We start from the raw sequence: 23,090 nt of genomic DNA on the forward strand, positions 1-23,090 counted from the left end.
TTTAGGGTTTGATTCACTACTTAGATAATTACAGGTACTTCACTTGATTTGTTTAAGAAAAAGATTGCTATTGTATTAAAAAATTTAGACTAAGAAGGAAAGTGTGGAGGGGAAAGAGTTCTGTTTATGGAGACGTAAATTGAGGAAAGAAATGTAAACAAAGACCATTAATTCACAAACTGCTTAACACAAGGAAGCAAATCAGTCTGCCATTATTCAATAAAGCAGGTAAAGAGAAGCCAAGGAGTGAAAGACAGACACCACCCCGGCATCAGCCTACCACAACCAAAGGTTTAACCCAAGATAATATAGCATCACCAGACCCGTAAACAGCTTATAAAGACGTTAAAAACAAGAAGATATTTTTAATTTAACTAATGACTAGCCTCAATTAGACAGGCCATCCTGGGTCTTCCTAAACAGCTTGTGGTGAATATGCTGAGCAAAGGTGCGAGGAGGGAACAACGGAGGCTCCGTCTCGGACACAGTCTCTGGCAGTGGCTTGAGAATGATCTTCTCCTTTGGCGGCTCACAGAAAACTGCCCATGAGATCCTAACCTTCTCCTTGTTAACCAGACCCCTGTGAAGAATGCTCTTGTACTTACCATTGCTGAGGATCTCGATGGTGTCACCAATGTGCATGATGATGGAGTTTGGAACACATTTTGCGGTGATCCACTTGCCTTCGTAGAAAAGTTGCAGGCCAGGGACCATGTTGTGGAGAATGAAGGTAAGTGCACTTACATCTGTGTGAGCTTCCACACCGAGAGCGAGTTCTGGTTGAGGGCATTTGGGATAGTAATTGATTTTCATTTGAAGAAGGAGCTCTTCCAATCCACCAACTTCCTTCTCTAGCCTTCCTTCTTCCAATCCTAAGCAAAGTGATAGTGCCGAAAGAATTTTGCTCGCAAGGACTCGGAGTTGCCTTGCGTACTCACTTGTGACTTCGCTGCATAGTAACCAATGAACAGTGGTGAATTGTTAAAATCCATACGGATAGTTTACGTTTAACTTTAATATTTCATATCACAGAAATATTGTTCTTACTGTAATAAGTATCCTGAATATTAGGAAAATTTTCTATCTAATCAGGCAGACAGATAATTGCCAACCTTGTAGATCTTTTTATTAAATGCGAAAGTTTTCACTTTTCAAAAAAAAATTGTGATAGTGTTCAATGAACCCGGTGGACATAAACAGCTTGTTTGATATGATGCTCAAGAAACATTATCATTAATCGATCAAAGAATCTAGTAATTGCAAAAAGCAGTATGTAAAATAAACCAAAAGCCATAAACTCACGTGTAGTCGCTTGGTGTTTGAGGCCAGATGGACAAGTCTCTCTTGTCCTCGGGATACACAAGATGGAAGAAGTAGTCCTCCCACTCAAGCTGACCACTAGCATTGTTAGCTAGCTTGCTGCCATACCCCTGAATCTTCCCCGAAGCCTGGTCGTTGGCATACTTCTCTTTCTCCTCGACAGAAAGTTCAAAGAACTTCTGTCCAGCTTTCTTGACACGTTCCATGAGCTCGTCCGAGATCCCATGGTTAACAAGGTGCATCACACCCCACTCCATGGCAGCTTTCTTCAACTCCTGGCGACATCTCTCGCGTACCTCTGTGTCCTCTGAGTCAATTTCCTTTAAATCAATGGTTGGAACCTGAGGCCCTTCCTCTTTTTTCTCTTCTTCAAACACATTACCGATGCTTGTAAGCTCTTCCTGAGGTCTAATGTACTCCTTCGGGATGGACTGAATCCCACTGCTTGCCAAGCTCTCTACTCTGGGGGCCATTGAAGTCACCATTCTTGCGATCTTCTAAACTTGTTTTAGAAGTTCCTTGTTTCCACTCTGTAACAACAACCCTTCTTTTTTTTTTTTGCTTTTGTGGTGAACCTCACTCTCAGGAATATGCCGTGGTGCTGATCTTTAGTGGCCTTTTTATAATGATCTGGTTCGAGAAAATTTTAACACGGAAGATCAAGAAAGCTATGATATTAAAAAAAAAAAAAAATCAGTTGCCTTAGTGAACATGCAAATGGGGTAGAGCTACCAAATCAAGAGAAAGAAATACTGAAGAAAAATAGATGTAACTGGTAAGTCATACACGTGATGAGCTCCACCAAGGTCTGAGTTAGAGCAGTGGTCATACAACTTTGGTTGTCCCAAGGTGAGTTGACTGGAAGCTTGGACCTAACACCCTCTGCTCTAATTTGCTAATCTATCTCAACCAAACGCGCCTGTGATGTAGAACTTGTTTTGCTTTTGTTTCTTTTCCATTCATCATATAATTCTTCTGAACCTAAAATTATATGTAAAAATGAAAACATCCATTCAACAAGTAATTAATGTTCAATATATACATCTAATACTATACAAGTTTTCAATATCTCTTAATTTAAATATTAAATTGTACTATTCTAAATTACTTACTGTTTTTGTGAACCATGCTAGATAACCTGTTTATCAATGGTTTAACTTTTATAAAATGAAAAGATTATACATACATAAAAGTTAATTATCCATGTCTTAAATAATGTTATTTGAGAGAAATTAAAAGTATTAATAATGTCATAATAAACACTCTTTCTATTAAGTCACTTTGTACTTTAGCTTAATTTACACCAGGCAATGGAGCAATGCCTAAAGTGCACATTTCTTGAGCTAATGTACATAGTAGTAATGGGTAGTTTAAGCAAATTAGCTGATTTGCTTTACAGGAGAGTTGACTAATTAATTAAGCAGAGCGCGGATAAATAACGACCAAAATTTCTACTTGGAAAGTCCAACTACCAAGCCAGGACTGCACGTTTCATCTAACCCATCTTAATTTGGATTCATTTAACCCCAAATGGCAGAGAGGACTCAAATGATTTCAACAGCTAATCATCATTAGCGGAGTTAATTGAATCCCTCCCCTGCCCTCTTTTTGGAAACATTAAAGTTTGATTGAACTCAAAAAACATTAAGGCCTTGACTCAACAATGCATAGATGAGATGAGAATTGGATTTCTTTTTTTTATGAATAATAATACTCCTTTCGTTTTATATTATATATTATAAAGTAATAAAACTTGTAAAATATATTTTTAATAACGAATAAAAATGATCAAAATTATATACTCTTAACATATATATATATATACACCTTGTTAGTCTAGGCATTAGAAAGTCTAGTTTATGGACCATTCATTCCGAAAAAAGCTTCAATTGAAATTTAAATAGGTTTAATTCAATATTATTCCATATGGTTTTGCTTTTAACAAATGGTTGAATTTGAACATTACTTATTATGTACGAAAGAAGAAAGTTCTAGACGTTATATGATTGAAGATCTTGCATGGGATCGAAACTAGGAGTTGCTTCTGGAAGAACAATGAGGTAGTTGGTTGCTCGTGCTTCATCTCTACGAGCTTTCAGTCAGCAGGATATATGCCTGCTGCTACCTAGTTCAATTAATTTTCGTATGTATTTGCTAGCAAAACCACCGGCCCCTATCTTGCCTTGGCCTCCGTTCCTTGTTTCTTCGTCCCTAAAAAATTGGCCAAAAATGTGATTTTATATGAACTATGGGATAAACAGGTCGAACAAAAGAAGGGGAACAAAGACTTTTTTGCTTTTTTGGTGCTTGCCCATTCTTCTTGTTCTTGACCAGAAGAGTAAAAGCCTTTTAGTTTTTCCACACAATATATATATATATATATATATTGATGTGAGATATATACTTTAAAAATCGGCGTGTTTTATTTTTATAATAAAAAAATATATAGCTTTCAATTCTATAGGATCATATAGAATTGTTTTATCCACATGAGAGCATTATGCTTTGCAAATAGTGTTAAGGTCAACGATTTAATTCAGTTCTATATATTAAAAAGAAAAAGAGATGGCCCACCCAAAAACCCTTTTTTTTTCTGAATTAAAAAAAAAGAAAACAAAAATAAGAGATTAGGTTGATTTGAAGGGGAGATACGCTTGAGAGCATTGACTCTTATGTATTGGCTGGTAAGATTAAACAAAACTATGGCCTAAGGGGGAAGGTTGAGAAAACCTATGGGCTGCGGAACAGTGTTTTCCAAGGATTCCTATTTACATTCATTGCCCAGCCTCTCCAAAATATTAAATAAAAGGTGGCACGGGCAGGAGTCAAGTACTTGTGTACTGCTGCATCATCATCAAGCCCATTCAATCCCATTTTCATTCAATCCTATAATTTTGGGGACCCCAACTATTCCAACCTAGGTATGTTGAAGGAATTATGTCTGTGGAATTCAAATACCATGATAACAAAGAAATATATAAAATAAAGTTTATGTTAATTACATCATATATAGGTTTCTCATAACAGTTTGTTTCTTTTTCTTTTTTCTTTTTTTATTATGAAAAGTCTTTGTCAAAGTTTCATAATTGCTTCGATAGTCTTTAGGGAACTGAAGGCTTAAAACAGTGTTGTTGGGAAAAGCATTGAGTTTCATTGTACCAACAAACTCACCCCTTTTAAATGTCATTAATTCTTGTAGTGGTGAACTGGAAAATCATTCTTTTGTGACTCTATTTAAGAAAAGCAATAGAATCTGCAATGGAACAAAGTTAAAAAATAATTTACTATGCTGAGCAAAAGAAAAAAGAAAAAAAGAAAGATAATTTAATATGTAGTTCTTATATCAGAAATGGATTTAAAAGTTAATCATGCCTGTGGCATGCATGTCAGCATAACTTTTATACTCTTCAAGTTCAGAGTGCATTTTGAAAGGCAACTAGATAGACGAAATTATTAAAATAAAAAAATCAATTCTTCAGCTTCTTCCCAAGTTTCAGGTGATATGATTCAATGGATTAATTGTCTGCAAACGAAAGGAATAATTAAGACACCAAATCCCCAGTTCTGAATTTTATTTATTTTCCTGTCCTTTTTTAATATTTACTGATCAAATTAATTATACGAATTATTTCCATTAGCTTTTCAAGAAAAAAGACGCTAGACCGGGCTCCAAAAGACTAGATGGGGACCCATGGGCTCTATGAGCCTCAGCCTTGCCCAGACCGAGAAATGAAGCCCAAGAAAACGACCACCGCAGATGATGACGTGGCAGATTTTGTAAGATCAAAAATCGGTTATCCTTTGCAGCAGGACACAAGAGGAAAGACCGTTGCATTTCGCTCCACACGTTCCTCGCTTGCCTTATCTTTGTGCAGCCTCTCTTTCCCTCCAAGAAAAAAAAAAGAAAAAAGATTGAAACAAATTAAATTACAAAGCTCCATCATCATCAGCTTGAGTCTCACCACCTGATACCAGCAAAATAAATAAATAAATAAGTAAATAAAATCCAATAGCTCCATAGCTTTAACAGATTGAGCTCTTGGTTAATTATTCCTTTAATTAATTTCAATGGCTGGCAAATTAACCTTTAGTTTGACACCCCCTCGTTTGTTCACCGCCCCTTTTCAAAAGCCCTTAGTTCCTTTCTCTTCATCTTCTTCTACCAGGGTTCAATCCAATGGAAAGCAGCTATGTGTTCGACGCAGATTGTTCTTACTTCCCACCAAGGCTACCGCTGATCAACAAGGTTTGAAACTTAGAATCATCCTTTTGAGACCAGAAAGTTGTCCATGTTCTATAAGCATACAGCTAAATTTGCAATAAATATTGAAATATATTACTCAAGAAAGACTTGTCCTTCCATTTAGCTAAGTTGGCAAGTGGATAAGCTTTCTGTACTTCTAAAATTATTAGGTACTTAATTAGAGGCAATCGTGCACCCATGATTCATCTATGTACGTAGCATCAGGAGGAAAAACAAAGAAAAGGAAGAAAGACTTGCACAAGATAGTGTTAAAATGTGGATATATAACACACTTTCGTAGCGTTTGAGGCTTCCACTTAGGATTTGTATTTCTTTTCCTTTTTAGTCTCATTTCAATGCGGAGAGAGTCCTTGAGGTGACTCTTGCATTCTTTGCAGGCCAGGTCGGAGAAGATGAGGTTGTTGATAGTAAAATTCTGCCATACTGTAGCATAGACAAGAAAGAGAAGAAGTCCTTGGGTGAAATGGAGCAAGAGTTTCTTCAAGCCCTACAAGTATGGAAGCACACTTTTGCATTAATTTGTTTTCCCTTCAATGCAGATATTTAACACATAGCAATTCTACCAAAGAATGGAGCAGTCCTTTTGTTCTGCATAAAATCAAACTAGGAAAACTTTACTGAACACATAACTTCAACCTGACTGTCAAGTACGCATGACACAAATTTTCTTCCTCTTTTTCCTACAGGCATTTTACTATGAGGGAAAAGCTATCATGTCAAATGAGGAATTTGATAATCTCAAGGAAGAACTAATGTGGGAAGGAAGCAGTGTTGTCATGCTAAGTACAGTCCAAAATTCCTATCAACCTTTGTTAAAGCAATATGGTCATGAATCATGACATAAGCCTTGAAGATGTTATAACTTTCTTGGTTTACTCTATTTGCAGGTTCTGATGAGCAGAAATTTCTGGAAGCCTCAATGGCTTATGTATCGGGGAAACCAATTTTAAGTGATGAAGAATTTGATAAACTGAAGCAGAGGCTAAAGGTTTGTCAGCATTTGTCTCATTTTTAGATGACACAAAATGATCTTCACCTCTCAATCTCAGAAATGATACCAGTTGTTGGACATAGTAGAAGAGGAATTCTTCATTGCATCATGACTTAATCCGTCTGTAATCATCCTATTGAATATAGTATCCTGTTCCTTTATAGGTGTTAATACTGAAATATAGGGAATTTGTTTTAGCTGCTTAAGTTGTGCGAGGTAGCTGATTGTCTACTCTCGGAAAAGTATAGTTGCTACAGCACCGCATAAATTGTTTTGAATGCTTCTGGTTTGTGGGTTTGATTTAGTAAGCAAAGGAGAACTGTGTCCTCGTACGATATAGAGTACTGTTCCCATCTACTCAATGCCTAAAATATCTAGTTACATGTCACTGATTTATGAATTAAATTTAATGAGAAAAGGAGCATTCTACCCTTACAAATTATTCAACCGTGTCAGTTACCGTTTTTCCAATCCTAAAATGCCTGTAGTATGAATGGAGTTTAGGCCATCAGCTTTACTTGTTTCATGCAGCATTTCCTTCTAATAGTTTTTGTTTCTTCCATAACTATTGTCTAGATGGAAGGAAGCGAAATTGTGGTTGAGGGTCCACGATGCAGTCTCCGTACTAGAAAGGTATACACCATTCTGTTTTCTTCTGTTTCTACTGTTATTCTGCATCATTTTGAATTAGCCATAGATGAGCACCGCATGTATTCCCTCATATTTACATTAATTAACTCATTGCACTTCCCTTCCCCAGCACCCACCCAAACAGCTCATCTTCCTGCCTTCTTCAATAAATCGTAACTGTCTTCTGCATTAAGCCTAGTGAAGTGGTTTTGATCATTTTTCTTGTTATAGGTGTACAGTGACCTATCTGTTGACTATTTGAAGATGTTCCTCTTGAACGTCCCAGCCACTGTGGTTGCCCTAGGATTGTAAGTTTTTTTTACCCCTGTTTTTTGCACTAATACTGTCTTTATCTTAAAATGACAAGATGTCAATTACCAAATAGAAATCAGTATTCTAAGCCTGTGATGCTGAATGCTAGTTTGTTATGTTTTCCATCTGTAATATCGTATGATTTTCCCCTATAAGATAACTCATCTATGTTCTGGTCTTCCTAGGTTTTTCTTCCTAGATGATCTGACGGGATTTGAAATCACATATATTTTGGAGGTAAACTGTTATTGCTGATGTTTTTTTGCTGCTAAAACTAATGCATGCAAGGCTGAAATATTACCCTGGTTCTTTGCCCTTTTCTAATGGTTGCATTTTGAAAATAAATGATCATTGCATTGGCTGAATTGATTAGCCAAATCAGAAATCTCAGATTGACAGGAATGTCCTATTTGGTATTTTAGTACCTTGGCTCAATGTCAAAATCTTCAAATGTTCTCTCCATTACCACTTAAGCAAATCCAAAATAGCATTTTGAGCAATTATGGTGTCAAGGGAAATTATGGAATGGCCATGCTGACAGCTTTTTTTACACATAACTATACTTTTCTGGGAATTGTTGAATTTGCAGCTCCCAGAGCCATTCAGCTTTATTTTTACGTGGTTTGCTGCTGTGCCCGCATTGGTTTGGTTAGCTCAAGCCCTTACAAAAGTGGTTGTGAAAGACTCTCTGATCTTAAAGGTAAAATCTCTGTTTCATACTTTTCATTGTTACATAGAATTGCCCCATAATCTTACTATAAACCATGGAATTAATATGTGTCGTTACCTTCTAGGGCCCTTGCCCGAACTGTGGTACTGAGAATGTCTCCTTCTTTGGCACCATACTGTCGGTTTCCAGTGGTGGAACCACCAACGATCTTAAATGTTCAAAGTAAGTCAGATCATTTGTTTACTGACTGCATCCATTAATTGAGCTTTGAGCTCTCATTATTCACATTGCTGCAGAACTTCTTTTTCTAACTCTTTTTCTACTTCAGTTGTGGAACACCATTGGTGTATGATTCGAATACGCGATTGATTACATTGCCAGAAGGAAGTGAAGCTTGATTGGAGGTATATACCATGCTTATGTATGCTTCCCCTGGAATCCCTTCTTGGATAACTTTCACGTATCAGATGGCACCTAATATCTGTTAGAATTTTCTTCTTCATATGTACTTGCTAAAACAAAGGGACCAAACAATTATTCATGGATTCATTATGCTGAAAATGATAAGTTACGTTAGACTTCAGACACAAATAACTGTAATTTACTTTGCATCTCTTTCTGGGGCAGTGTTATTCCCACGTTAACAGACACAGCCATGGCTGCAGGATAAATTATTACCAAGGATCCACAGTAAGACTGCCATTAACTCGTAAACTTGGAGTGAAGAGTGTGTCGTATGTTCGTAAACATGGTGGGTCATCATTCGCAGCGCAGGTGGAAATTTTGACATGTGCTGCAATGTAGAAGGTATATCAGTTGTATGTTGTGTCAAATACTTTATTTGTAAGTAACATGTAATATATTTATGACTGTAACAGGCATGTTGACAGGAAGAGAGGAGAGCCAAAATGTTGCCGTGAAAATCTTTAAATCAATAAAAATCATGTTCTATGTAATGCCTTTTATCAGCTGTAATTCATATACTGTTATACTGTCATTTAAATATACTAGTGAGTAAATAAAATAAACATAAAGATCAGGGACACAAATAAACCCAACCAAAAATAGAAAAGATTACATTTTTTAACAAGAATTCAAGGAATTAAAAACATTATACCTTTTCACTACCACTGGTTTCCAAACGAGGACGATAAGGAAGGGGAGGAGGAAGTGGCTGATTGATTGTTGCGAGCTTATGGTTCTCTCTCTCACTCTCTCTCTCTCTGCCGTGCGTTACTTGTTCCTTTTCGGATTTGGGCTCTGATGGAAAATGGAACCAATCGATCCATCAAGTCCTGCATGGAACGGGCCAGAAGACCTCAAGGCCCACATTCGTCTATCTGAGCGTTCTGGATCCAGGCGATTTGGGTCCTTTCTTCTTTTGCATAAATCAATACTCTATTTTACTAAATTAATTATGCAAATCATACACCCTTATTTGAACTAATTTTATATTTTTTTATCTAATATTTAATTTTCATAATTTTTCATCTTAACAGATGTAAATTGTAATAAGAAATTATATGCATTTATTTTTGGGAACTATGTCATTAAAAAAAAATGAACCACCTCTTTTTTTTGGGTTTAATATATCTTAATTACTAAATTATTATTTTGTCGGTTTGAGATAACATCTTAAAGTTTTTAATTGATTGAAATTGTGTTACGAAAAGTTGACATATGTCAGCATGCTCGCAAAAAGTACAAGTATGGTACCCAAAAAAAGGAAAACAGTAGAAAACATTGAATAGATATATTACTAATTAAATTCGTTGAACCCTAAAAAAAAACAAATGAAGATAATTAAGGGGCGGCAAATAAGTCGGTACAATCTATCAGAACTAAAATTTCAAGTCAATACCTGTGATTTTTTTTTTTTTTTTTTTAAGAAAGATTGTTGATACTTAATCTACTTACCAAGCAAAGTATGACGCTGATTACCAATATTAAAAAAATAATTACTCCCTCTGTCACTAAATAATGTTTGAATTTGACATCTTACAGTTAAATTTCTTAAAATTTTGATCCTTACTACATTAAATTTTTTATGAACTTAATTTATATAAAGATATATTTGAAAACCTCATCATTAAAGGTTTTTAGAACCTATCTTTTTTATATTTTAATTAATAATAAAATTAAAATAAAATGAAATCAAAATTGGAAAAAAAAATTGACCATTAAAAATTAAACTTAAACAATATTAATAGGACAAATGGAGTAATAACTATAAAATAGAACAAAGATGTTAACTTAAAATTGACAATTATTAACATTTTTCTTTCAAAGGAAAAAAATGATTACTTTTTCAAATTATTATTATAAGTAAAGAGTTAATTAATTGCACTCACGTTTAATTCATTGATTAATGTATGATTTTTTTATTTAAAGAGTAAAAAAAATTAATCAATTAATTAATTAAACTGTTACATTCAACAACAAATAAAACAAGTTCTTTTCTTCTTTAATTTTAATTAATCTAAATAGAGAGCACAAATAGAACCTGCACGCACGTTGACAATCATTAAAAAAAGGTGTATGATAATCATCCAATGAAATCCATTTCCAAATTTTTAGCTTGACTTGAGAGAGTTTTATCTTCGTGAGTGTCACGAAGGAATGCATTCGTTTTTCCTTGTCCCAAAGGTTGGTAGCATGCCAACTATATATGGGGGAAGGCAACATTTACAAGTCAATACACATTACACAATATTGTACAATTTTGTCTCTAAAAGGTCTCCCCAAGGAAGAATAAGCCATGGCTTCTTCTTCTTCTAATTCATGGTCCTGGTGCTTTAGGCTCTTTTCGTTGACACTTACAACGTTGGCCATCATCAGCAAACCTTCTGTTGCTGCTCCAATTTTCCGGCCAAGCCCTTGGGCCCTTGCCCATGCCACCTTTTATGGCGATGAAACCGCCTCCGAGACAATGGGTATGTCGTTTTTTTAACCTTTTCATTGGTGTATTACAGGGGTTTTCTTCTTCTACTTTTGCTTTCTATATCATATATATTGATGTCATAAACATTAGTCATTGGTGTCAATAGCTAATCAAGATTGATCTTTGAAGCGCATGCTCATTTGTTAGTGATCATTACATCTTAACTTCTACAAATGGAAGTGAATTAAGTTAAATAGTTTCGATGTTTAATTATGAAGCAACATGGGTTATATACATTTTCAAGTTTCAATGTATGATAAAAAATCAAAGAGAACATATCTCTTATAATTTTCGAATTACAATTAACAAATCATAATTATAAATTGTGTAAAATTTATCAAAATATTACATGAAATTCATATTTTATTATGATTAGATAATTATAAAATTGTAATAAAAAATTTGCAAAGAAAATGCTCCAACTCGTGTCAACTACAATTATATGTAGACCCAACTTATACCAAGGTTTCGAAGGGATATTTTGTTATAATGACACATTGAAGAAAAGTTAAATTTGGGTCAAAAATATTTTGTTAATCTCTCAATAAAAATGTCAGGCCTTATCATATGAAAGGAAATCAAAGGATATGTTTTAAAACAAATTTGACCATGGAACTGGTTTTTGTTAATTTAATATACTAGAATTCAGGGTTAGGTTCAGGTTCGTCCCTACTAACCCTGTATTCAACTTGAGCTTGCAGGAGGAGCTTGCGGATATGGGAATTTGTTTTCCAATGGTTACGGTACGGACACAGCTGCTCTGAGCACAACATTGTTCAACAATGGGTTTGCTTGCGGGACTTGCTACCAGATAAAATGTGTCCAGTCATCTTGGTGCTACAGTGGGGTTCCTTTCACCACAGTAACTGCTACCAACCTTTGCCCTCCAAGTTGGGCCCAAGACTCCAACAATGGTGGCTGGTGCAACCCTCCTCGAGCCCACTTTGACATGTCCAAGCCCGCTTTCATGAAAATTGCTCAGTGGAAGGCTGGCATTGTCCCTGTCATGTACCGAAGGTAATACAAACGTGCTTAAGATTCAACCTTATACTCGTTGGATATACCCAAATCCCCTCTAAAACCATCACCTAATAGCTTAAATTTTTGTTGACTAACTCGACATGATTCTCCTTATGGAGGACCATTTCTAAACCATTCTTTAACACCCCAAGAAAGTTTTGAACTACAATCAACTTGGTTTTCTTGAAATCGTTTCTGAGTTCTAGTATTAGAATATGCCCTCCTAAATGGTCTATGTATTCCAATCCTTGCAGGGTACCGTGCATAAGGCCAGGCGGGCTTAGGTTCTCTTTCCAAGGAAATGGGTACTGGTTGTTGGTGTATGTGATGAATGTAGGAGGAGGTGGTGACATTCAAAACATGTGGGTTAAAGGAAGCAGAACAGGGTGGATCAGCATGAGCCATAACTGGGGAGCATCATACCAGGCATTTGCAACTCTCGGAGGCCAATCTCTTTCCTTCAAGCTCACTTCATACACAACCAAGGAGACCATCATAGCTTGGAATGTTGCACCTGCAAATTGGAATGTAGGATTGACTTACAGCACAAATCTGAACTTCCATTAATCAACAAGTTCACTATAGCTCTTCTTTTTTCCTTTTTCCGTTCCCCCTTTTTAAAGCCCTAGGCCCAAGCATCATTAATGATTTTCTTTTCTTGAAGAATTTTCCTTGTACTTTCTAGAGCACAGGCAACTGGGCAGCTCCCTGGTTCAACGGAGTTTGAATGGCCAGGAGAATAATTATACCTGCTCTTCGTTTGGTTATTTCACTGATTTTGTCTTTCCTTCTGCTTCATTTTGATCTTTGCTTTTCCTATTCCTTGAAATCTTTTCTTTTTGGAATTGAAGCTAAATACCTTACTGGCAATTAATTACTTGTCTGATCCCCAAGATACATATGGACATGGTTCTCTTTGCAAGAGTATTGTCTAAAGCTTCTCAAACTTAAAATGTTAGAGGCTTGCACACAATCCAAAACATGTCATACAGTGAGTTTGGAAGAGAAGATTTCAAGCTAAAATAAAGCGTTAAGAATACTTATCCAAAAACAAAAATCGAAGAGAACAAAGATTTTGATCTTCAATTTTTGCTCAACATTTGTAATAATGATATAAATATAGATCCCTTTTAAAAATTATAAAGACATTTAGGTGATATCATCAGAATACTGAAATACAGAACTGATGGTTAATTATTATCTCATATCTTAGCTAAGAACCTGAACAAGAATAAAGATGGCAGATGGTACCAGTTAAAAAAACTCATACACTTATTTCTTTTGATTTCATTGTACAAAGGCCATGTGTATTTGTGGACCCCTCAAAGGGATAAAAAGAAATGTGATGGGATGCCATATGGCTTGCTAACATGAGTCCCACAAATTTGTTCAAGTGGGGAACATTTTAAAAACACAGTTTGAGTACTGAGCCCCCAAAGGGGAAAATCGGCCCTCATTTCAATCCTCCAGCACGCCAGCTTCCTTTTTGATATGAGGGGTCATCATCAGGCCACGCTCCAAATCATTTCTCCCAACCTTGCTCCCCCCTCCTCCCAGCTGCCTCGCTCTCGCCAAAGTTCCTTTCCATGCTACCAGCGAAAAAGCTTCATTCTACAAGCTTTTAGGCAATTCAAGGGAATTAACTAATTAATGTATACCGAGTTAGTATTTGCCAGTCATTGTAAAAGCAAATTACCTAGTAGTGCCTGTTGCTTGCTATGAACTTCAAAATGGTCTTAATTAAAATCATATAGTAGTCAGAGTTTTTCCCATGTAGCTGATGTGTGGTTGATACTTGATAAAGCAAAGAAAAAGGCGAATCTCATTGTTACAAAGATGAGAAAACTCTCATTGTAATTTGCCGGTGTGGCAAATTGTTATTGGATTGAACAAATGGAGAAGTTGCAGATAAAATGATATATACTCTGCTTGGATTGCCTGATGCCCCCACATCATTCAAAAGAGGCAGTCTTTCTTATCTGCACTATTGCAGCCATTGCACGTAGATTCTACCTGGGGCACCATATGATGAAAAGAAAACAAGAACTTTCTTTTCTGTTTTTTACTACTTCCTTTCTCTTCAATTCCAAGCCTCTATCTCCTTTAAACTTGCCCATACAGTACAAACTTTCCTCTTTGCCACTTCAAACCTGTCACATCTACAAGAGAAACAAGAGTCTGATCTAGAATATAGCTTTCAAACAAATCAAGTTCCTTCCATACACCAGCCAAGAAAATTAGAAAAAGACCAAACAAACAGTTCTAGCCAACCTAAGCGCCTCTCATGGGCTCTCTCTTCTCTCTCACATTGATAATTCTTTCATGGGCATCATTACTATTGATGAAAGCTGAAGCTGAAGGGATCAGATCAGCTCGCCTTCTTGATCTTCTCATTAGGGACTACACAGTAAAGTCCTTTGACAGGCACTTGAGAACAGGCATTGTACACACTGTACATTTACCTGCAAATTTCTCTGGCATCAAAGTCGACATAGCAAGGTTCAGATGTGGAAGTCTCCACAGATATGGCGCACAAGTTAAGGAATTTCATCTGGGAAGTGGGACGACTGTACAGCCTTGTGCAGAGAGAGTCATGGTAGTTAGACAAAACTTGGGTCATAATTGGTCATCGATATATTATGCTAACTATGATCTATCAGGTTACCAGCTTGTGTCACCTGTATTAGGCCTTCTGGCTTATAATGCTGGCAGCGATGTGAGTTTTGGTAGCCCTTTTCAGCTTGGGATTCTTGCCAGAGAAAAACCAATTAAAATAGATTTCAGCAACTTCACAAAGGCATCCAACATGACAGGAATCAGGCTGTTCTGTGCTAGTTTTGAAGGAGATGGCAAAGTAACAATGAAAAACCAAGTATCACCCAATGTTTGTTTTGCAACCAGGCATGGCCATTTTGGTTTGGTCATTGAGTCACCGCCATCACTGCCTGTGAGGAAGAAGATTAGCAGATGGAAAGTGGTGGTTGGCAGCTCAATTGGAGCTGCATTGGGTGCTTTCCTCTTGGGGTTGCTTTTTGTGGCAATGTTCGTTAAGGTGAAGAAGAAAGCAAGAATGGAGGAGTTGGAGAGGAGAGCATATGAAGAGGAAGCTCTTCAAGTTTCCATGGTTGGACATATCAGGGCTCCGACAGCATCTATTACTCGAACGACGCCTACAATCGAACATGAGTACATACCTTATCCTTCTTGAACTGTAAGTTATGTGTTTTTCTTTTTCCCTTTTTATGTATGATCATTCTTTTTTGTAAGATTAGCTCTATTTGTTTTTGACGTAAAAAACAAATCCAACCAAATATTCTTGGGTTCAATATCTTGGAACAGGACAACTCTGTTTTTCAAGGATATGTTGCATCCTTATTCTCTTTTCCCATAACTTTCAGGAAAAGGACGAGACTCTTTACGTTTTTTCACTTTCTATTATGGTTTTGATGCTAATGTTTTATTTCTAACCGGATCTTCCGAGACAAAGAGGCAAGTTCACAGGTTCCATGTCTGGGAACGTGGCAACTCTGTTTCCCGGATCTCTTGCCTTATTATTCTCGTCTCTTACCACTCTTACGAAAACGATGCAACTTATTTACTTCTTCTACTGAGGTTTCAATGATTTGTTACTTCATTCTTTTATTACCAACCTGATTTGTCAAAATAGATGGGCAAACTGAATCGTGAACACTTTGTTCTCTGCGTTTCAGAATTTCATAATCCCTGAGCACATATTGGAACAAACTTCACAGAATCTCAGATTTGTGCTTGTTTATCTCAAATCTCGGATCCCAAATAGCATTAATTGAAAGGGCTTGTCGGTTCTTTCTTTCTGGCCTACATCAGTCAAAAGGCCATGTGCGTGAGCTTTAAATATTTTCTAAAAATGATTGCTAGTTTTCGCTGACAATTAAGGTCAGCAGAAACAACACAAGAATGGTTAAAAGAAAAACCAAAGTGCTTCATTTACCCCTCATCCCAACCAAGGTGAGTTTAGGCATTTCAAAATCAGATCAACAAAGTGAGAAGAAATCTTGGGCACTGCTTTTGTTCACCATCATGACAAAAACCAAACGTACATGAGAACAATCTCATTTGTTTGTTCTAATAGAGAAGTTGTTGGCTGAAATCATGGGAGTGCATGCCCTTGGTAATTTTTGCAAAGAACATGATGGAAAGATAGACTTTGATCAACACTTCATACTTCAGAGAAAGAACCCGTCGCACGCTTGAACGCAAAGACTCCATGCTTTACAATTTCTTTTCTTCTTTTGTGGGTCAAACGCTATTATCAGCTGCAGATACTTGGAATTTAAGTTTGTTTTAGGGTAAAAGGAGTTGGTGGCCACCTCTTCTTAGGTGTATGGGCCACGATGCGGTTGGTTTTTCCATATTATAATAATAAAAAGAGTTTTCAACCTGTAATGCTCTTTTAATAGCTTCAAATGGTAGATCACTACAGACTGAATTAAGAGATCACATGCAATATACTAAAGTAGGCAACTCTTTCTCTCAGCAAATCAATCTTTGTATTCTGTCAGAAGTGGAAGTGGCTCTTTGACTATGCCACCCAAAGTGGGGACCTTTATAATTCAAGGATGTGATTATTAACCTTCAATTATTGCTTATAATTTAGCTTTAAAACCTCCACCAACATCTTCCCTCTCGTTACTGCCAATCTGCCATGGTCTTCCATGCCTGCACAGACCCTTCCATGAATTCAGCCAATATGGTACCATCAACCCATAAACCCTTGCAAATGATACAAGAAGTTGGCTTATATTTTGTTATTAGTAACAGCTAGGAGGATCTTTGATGAATAAGTTTGCTTAATTGTCTAAAAGTATTTGCTTGTATGAAATAAACACAAAGAATGACAAATACTTGTATGAAAAGAGGAAGAAAGGAAGTAATAATTGTAGGATCAAAAGTATAATTTTCCTCTTGTTTATCACTTTCAAGGAATAGGAGCTTAATAACATTCAAACCGACTAATAGATCGATGATATGAAGAAACCTACAAATCGAAAATTTTATGTTTTTAATAAAAAAAATTCAAATACAATCATATGAAAGTGATCGTAGTTTAAGTAAACTGAATCTAATTCACATAGAGTTCAAATATTATATTTTTATAAAATCATAATTTTTTTAATATATTCACTTCATTAATTAAACCCAATTTAAAATTTTTATACTTTATTTTATTTTTTAATGAAGATTTTATACTATCTTAGCAAAGGAAATATTAATTCTGAAATATAATGGTTTGCACATTGCACTTCTCAAAGGGAGATAGAGAAAAAAATGACTTGGGCCTCTTTCCAATCGGTTGGCCCAATTACAATGTACGGCTTATTCTGAACGACGGAGCGAAGTGTCTAATCTAACGGCCAGTGTTCTTGCTTTGGAATCTTTCCTAACTTTACATTTACCGCACCCTATCCTTTTTCTTTCGCGCAATAACGCTCTAGCACTGACTGTTACCGAGTTACCGTTACCTAGATTTCCCGGGAAGGAAACGCACATTAACCAATGCTGTCAAAATCCCCAAATCTTTTATCTTTTCTTTTTTTAAATACAATTGTTTGGACAACTTTAAATTGTGAAATTAATTAATTTTTGTCAATTCAATAAAATTCCATTTTATTTATGGTAATATTTCCTTTTAATTATAAAAAGTTAGACTGAGAAATGGTAAATTAGATAACACATTCAAATACCATTATTTACAAATAATTCCCATCAATTATTTTCTCATGTGAACTTTTTATTACTTATCAACAAATAAAAGTTCAAGTAACTTTATTATCAAGATTCTCTGGGTCTTGTGATCCCTGTAAGGAAGGATTTGATCAACCGACTCAGCTTCATCCATTCATTAGTATAGGGTCGTCCACACCGAAGTCTAACTTTTCGCGCAAAAAAAGAATAATAAAACACTGCCAACGTTTTCCGTCACCAATAGGGGAAACTAAAAAACCAAGAAAAGTGAAAACCTCCTCCAGTAACTCGTCTTCAACCTCTGAATCATTCTCATTTTTTAGGGTTCCCCTGATTATCTACCCCAAAAGATAATCGTCTATGGACGATCCTCCGATAAGCAATCAACGTAGCCAATCAGCTTCATCATCAACTCCTCGTCTCAACCTTCCGTTGAGAATGTCCGACTCTTCCCTCCATCTCGAAAACCTTCCGTCTCGGATAATGCACATCAACCGTATGATCAACTCCAACTACAACCGCTCTCCGTCGCGCACAATTTACTCCGATAGGTTCATTCCCAGCAGATCCGGATCCAATTTCGCCCTATTCGACATCTCAAATTCTCCTACATCGGCCGAAGGAAAAGAAGACGGTTCCGGTACTTATAACAGTCTTTTACGCGCCGCGCTTTTTGGACCCGAAACGCCCGATAAGAAGGATTCATCGGGCCTTCCAGCTTGCCGGAACATTTTCCGGTACAAGACTGAAACTAAACGGTCATTACACTCGCTTTCGCCTTTTGGCCTTGAGGAGTCGATCCCCGGGATCAGCCATAGCCCCGTTAAAGCTCCCAGGAAGGTTCCTAGATCACCTTACAAGGTGAGGTTTTGTAGGGGTTTTATGGTAAATTTGGTTGAAATTTGAATTTTTTTTGCTCGTTTTCTTCTTTGGTTTATGTTTGCTTTTTCTATTGTAGGTTTTGGATGCACCTGCATTGCAAGATGATTTTTATTTGAATTTGGTGGATTGGTCTTCAAACAATGTGTTGGCCGTGGGGTTGGGGAATTGTGTTTATTTGTGGAATGCTTGTAGTAGTAAGGTTACGAAGTTGTGTGATTTGGGGATCGATGATAGTGTTTGTTCAGTTGGTTGGGCTCAACGTGGAACTCATCTTGCAGTTGGAACTAGCAATGGGAAAGTTCAGGTTTGATTTATTATTATTGATTGTGAAAATCTTCATGTTGCCAACTTATCATGTTAGTATGTGTGTCTATCTTACTTTCTGAATTTGGCTGTGTTAGTTGTAGTCTCTTACAATCAGATAGTATAATTACGTGATCGATAATGTGTGGCCCCAAAGAAGGTTAATAAAGAATCTAGATAGCAGTAGTTAACAAACGAAATAATGTTTTCAAAGTTGTTTTATAAACCAGGGTGGCAGAATCTTTGCAAAGTGTGAATGTTTTGTCTCCCAAAGAGAAGTATCGCTGAATCCTAAAATTTAATAATAAGAAGAGTAAAAATTTATTTTCATTCATTTGATTTAGCTGGCAATTTTTGTCATTTATTTTCCATGAATTTTTCTTGAGTTTACTGATGCTTCTTTATGATGTTTGCTTTATGGGATTATCAAGCTATTGCATCATGTTTCAAGTTGCAACTGAAAGTAATAGTTTGTCTTTTTTTATGATGTAGCTTAGAAAACTTTAGAATTATAGATAATTTTTAGGAGAAATAGGAGGGTAGAAAAAGTCTTAAATTTGGTGGGAATCTGCTTCATTGGTCAGTTAAGGTCTGACCCTAAAGTCAAAGCTTCTACCCATAATTTTTGGATTCAGGCCATAGAGAAACAAGAAAATTGTTTCCTGGTATCATCAAATGCAAGCATGGCACCTTTTATACAGTTATGTATGAACTGGTTGAAATTCTTGGTAGTGTGAGATAACTTTTGATAATTTAAGACTTAAACTTTGTTCTGAACCTCATTTTATCTTCGTGATGTAAGGAAAATACTTTCTTTAATCGCTTGCATGAATTTTGTTACTTGAAATTTTGAAAAGTTAGGTATGACCCTTCATCTATATGCTTGAATCCTTGGGTTTTTATTAAACTTTGACATAAAGAGTTACCAGAAATTTTGAGTCCCCTTATGATTTAGAAATCGGATTGCATGATCCCTATTGTGGATTGTTTGCAATCCGGTGTTGACTTTGCATTCAATAGTCCTGATTAATGTTAAGTTGTTAATAATAACTCTGATTTGAAAAACTAAACTGAATATACATACATAAAAAGATATATATAGATATATACCTCTATTTAATTAATAAAAGAAGACCACTCCCATTGAACCATAATTTAGATAATAGCAATTCACGTTCCGGTTAGCAGAACCACATCGATCCATATTTCAGGTAACTAAGGTTAGTAATTCAATACTGCTACCATGGTAATTGAAAACTTTCAGCCCAGCATTGGACATTTTCTTCTTGAGAGACATTTTTGCTCCACTATTGCCTTTTGCATCGAGTCTTCTAACCTCTGTCTATATTAGACTTCTGGCATTACGCTTGTACGATTATGTAGTTAGCTAATGGCGATTACTTTGTATTTAGATTTGGGATGCATCTCGCTGCCGGACGGTAAGAACAATGGAGGGGCATCGATTACGTGTCGGGGCCTTAGCTTGGAGCTCTTCCTTATTATCTTCTGGTAGTCGTGACAAGAGCATTCTTCAAAGGGATATACGTGCTCAGGATGATTTTGTTAGTAAACTTTCTGGACACAAGTCAGAGGTTAGACTCTTCATCTTCAGCTTGAATTAACTTTATCAGTGATCTTTTTATTCCCTATATATACACACAGACTTACACAATAGGATATTTATTTATTTATTTTCTAACATGAATCTCCTTTGATTCATAAATGATACTTTTCCCTTTTGTTTTGTCATGAATTCATTGTCCAATGCCAGTCATTATTTATTTTGAAAAGGCATGTGCTACCAATCATGCTTGTGTTCATTCACTTCTATGCACGTGTTGCCAAACTCTGAGCTGGAATATTTATTGGTCATTGTTTAGGTTTGTGGACTGAAGTGGTCTTATGATAATCGTGAACTAGCATCAGGTGGAAATGACAACAAAGTATGTAAATAATGGTTCTTTTGCCTGTAACTTTTTCTGATGCTTAGTATATGTGTAACTTCTTAACTGATTGAATCGAAAAGCTCTTATCTATATGCAGCTTTTTGTTTGGAATCAACATTCCACTCAACCTGTATTGAAATACTGTGAGCATACTGCTGCTGTGAAAGCAATTGCATGGTCTCCCCATCTTCACGGGCTTCTTGCATCTGGAGGTGGTACGGCTGATCGATGTATTCGATTCTGGAATACAACCACTAACACACACTTGAGCTGCATGGACACTGGCAGTCAGGTGATTTTTCCTTTTTGGTTTTTATCATATCATGCTTCTTTAATATGGCCTTAAAAACACTTTTGGTGCATAAAATTGTTTCCTTGACTGCATTGATATAATGATCTTTCTCCAATTAGTTTGAAATGATGGAACATGCCATCATCTCTATGGTGGTCAAAGTAATTTTCCTCTCAGTCTTCAATGCAGTAGCCTTGTTAATAATAATGAGATACCATAAAATTTACTCCATATATTTAATTTCAAGTTCTCCTATAAGTTCTTGAAATATGATATCTATATTCCAGGGTAAAGTTTTATTATAGAAATGAACAGATCAGTGGTGCTTCTTAATTTTAGAGTTACGAATTTAGAAGTTCGAATGTCCTTTACGCATGGCAGGTATGCAATCTTGTGTGGTCAAAGAATGTCAATGAACTCGTCAGCACTCATGGATACTCTCAAAACCAGATAATTGTCTGGAGATACCCTACCATGTCAAAGGTATACAAAATTTAAGAACAGTGTATGAATGATAATAATCTCTCATTATCTATTTTTTCCACTCTAAAGGTTTATTCTACTAATGCAGCTGGCTACTCTTACGGGCCACACGTATAGAGTTCTCTATCTGGCAATCTCGCCTGATGGACAGGTAGCTCACCTTTCGACACTTTATAGTTATTCTTGCCTTCTACTTCTGTATTACGATATAAATAAATAGATATATGAAAAGTTATGCAATTTATTTTCTCTTGATTTGTACATGCATGCTCTTCCAGTGGCTGAAATTATGACACTTTTTTTCTTGCAGACGATAGTTACTGGGGCTGGAGATGAGACACTAAGGTTTTGGAATGTGTTCCCTTCCCCTAAATCTCAGGTAATGACACCGCTGAATGTGCTCACTTTTCAGTGGAAAGTGATTGCTGCATCATTCTGTGGTTTGCCTCTAACAGTTAATTATTTGCCTCTAACTGCATCAAGTTCTTCGAAGATTCTCTTTTTTCTGGTTTGTATACAACTGTCTGTCAAGCAAAGGTCTATAAAACAACACATTTATTTGTGGTACATGATCTTTAATCCAGAACACTGATAGCGAAATAGGAGCATCATCTTTTGGAAGAACCACAATTCGGTAAGTTCATCAAGAAAATATGCTATAAGCATTTTCGTGCCCTGAAGTATCAGACTTCATCAAGAAAATTATGCTGTGAGCATTTCTCGTGCTTGGAATTATCAAATTTGTCGTGGGCACCACCCCACGAAGTAGTAAAAAAATTTGCAGCAGGTGCAAGAACTAATTTATTTCTAGTTTCTTGCAAATCATTGATTTTGAATATCAATTTTCTTTTCTTCTGAATAGATTTGATTGATGTATAGTGGGAGGTGCTATCAATTGTTCGTAGCTCCTCCCTTGCATTGTAAATTAAACAAGTCGGAGAGGTTGTTGAAGAAGAACTCGAAACTTATTGTAGCACTGTACTTTTCTGAGTTTGTAAATAAATTCTTGTTTGTTTTTCAACACACATTTTCGGTTTTCCAGCTCTGCTGTTTCCAAGTGACAAGATTGTAATGTCGAGTATAGGCAATCTTTCTTTTTTTGGAAAATCATCGAGTCTAGGAAATCTGACCCTAAACATTATAAGCTGGTCAAAACCCACGGGATCCAAAACGAGCCATTCGCTCTATTTCTCGAGAGAGAGTTTCCTTCCGAGTTGTTCTTCTTCCCTGATGGTGCAGGTGCACATAGGAATTAACAGTCTTTGCAATTGATCAACTTGACAAAGATACTTAAGTCTACTCAAACTCTGAC

General features: G+C 36.2%; 5 protein-coding genes across 8 annotated transcripts; 4 read left to right on the plus strand and 1 right to left on the minus strand.

The window, feature by feature from the left end:
- Positions 140–2,008, minus strand: LOC18606417 (leucoanthocyanidin dioxygenase). The gene is made up of 2 exons (XM_007040006.2): positions 1,303–2,008; positions 140–949 (listed from the first exon to the last, which is right to left on the minus strand). The coding sequence occupies exons 1-2, from the start codon at positions 1,803–1,805 to the stop codon at positions 388–390; spliced, it is 1,065 nt and encodes a 354-aa protein (XP_007040068.2). The 5' UTR covers positions 1,806–2,008; the 3' UTR covers positions 140–387.
- On the plus strand, positions 5,158–9,155 carry LOC18606419 (PGR5-like protein 1A, chloroplastic). 4 transcript variants are annotated; one of them, XR_001927240.1, is made up of 12 exons: positions 5,158–5,566; positions 5,962–6,077; positions 6,271–6,367; positions 6,472–6,572; positions 7,152–7,208; positions 7,437–7,513; positions 7,703–7,754; positions 8,107–8,217; positions 8,312–8,409; positions 8,516–8,591; positions 8,853–8,994; positions 9,066–9,155. XR_001927240.1 is itself a non-coding variant. In XM_018118238.1 (11 exons), exons 1-10 carry the CDS (start codon positions 5,389–5,391, stop codon positions 8,583–8,585), a joined length of 957 nt encoding a protein of 318 aa, XP_017973727.1. In that variant the 5' UTR covers positions 5,158–5,388; the 3' UTR covers positions 8,586–8,591; positions 8,815–9,155. The 4 variants fall into 4 exon arrangements, 3 of the variants coding, with proteins under 3 accessions (XP_017973727.1, XP_017973728.1, XP_017973725.1); XM_018118238.1 differs by having other exon boundaries at positions 8,815–9,155; XM_018118239.1 differs by having other exon boundaries at positions 8,841–9,155.
- On the plus strand, positions 10,946–12,952 carry LOC18606420 (expansin-A7). Its single transcript, XM_018118240.1, has 3 exons — positions 10,946–11,120; positions 11,830–12,145; positions 12,403–12,952. Exons 1-3 carry the CDS (start codon positions 10,946–10,948, stop codon positions 12,713–12,715), a joined length of 804 nt encoding a protein of 267 aa, XP_017973729.1. The 3' UTR covers positions 12,716–12,952.
- On the plus strand, positions 14,090–15,573 carry LOC18606421. The gene has a single exon (XM_018116959.1). The coding sequence runs from the start codon at positions 14,433–14,435 to the stop codon at positions 15,354–15,356; it is 924 nt and encodes a 307-aa protein (XP_017972448.1). The 5' UTR covers positions 14,090–14,432; the 3' UTR covers positions 15,357–15,573.
- Positions 18,093–22,803, plus strand: LOC18606422 (protein FIZZY-RELATED 2). The gene is made up of 9 exons (XM_007040016.2): positions 18,093–18,733; positions 18,831–19,058; positions 20,470–20,649; positions 20,938–21,000; positions 21,101–21,295; positions 21,677–21,778; positions 21,867–21,929; positions 22,089–22,157; positions 22,363–22,803. The coding sequence occupies exons 1-9, from the start codon at positions 18,233–18,235 to the stop codon at positions 22,414–22,416; spliced, it is 1,455 nt and encodes a 484-aa protein (XP_007040078.1). The 5' UTR covers positions 18,093–18,232; the 3' UTR covers positions 22,417–22,803.

The sequence above is a fragment of the Theobroma cacao genome, chromosome 3 (assembly GCF_000208745.1).
Source record: "Theobroma cacao cultivar B97-61/B2 chromosome 3, Criollo_cocoa_genome_V2, whole genome shotgun sequence".
NCBI lineage: Eukaryota > Viridiplantae > Streptophyta > Magnoliopsida > Malvales > Malvaceae > Theobroma > Theobroma cacao.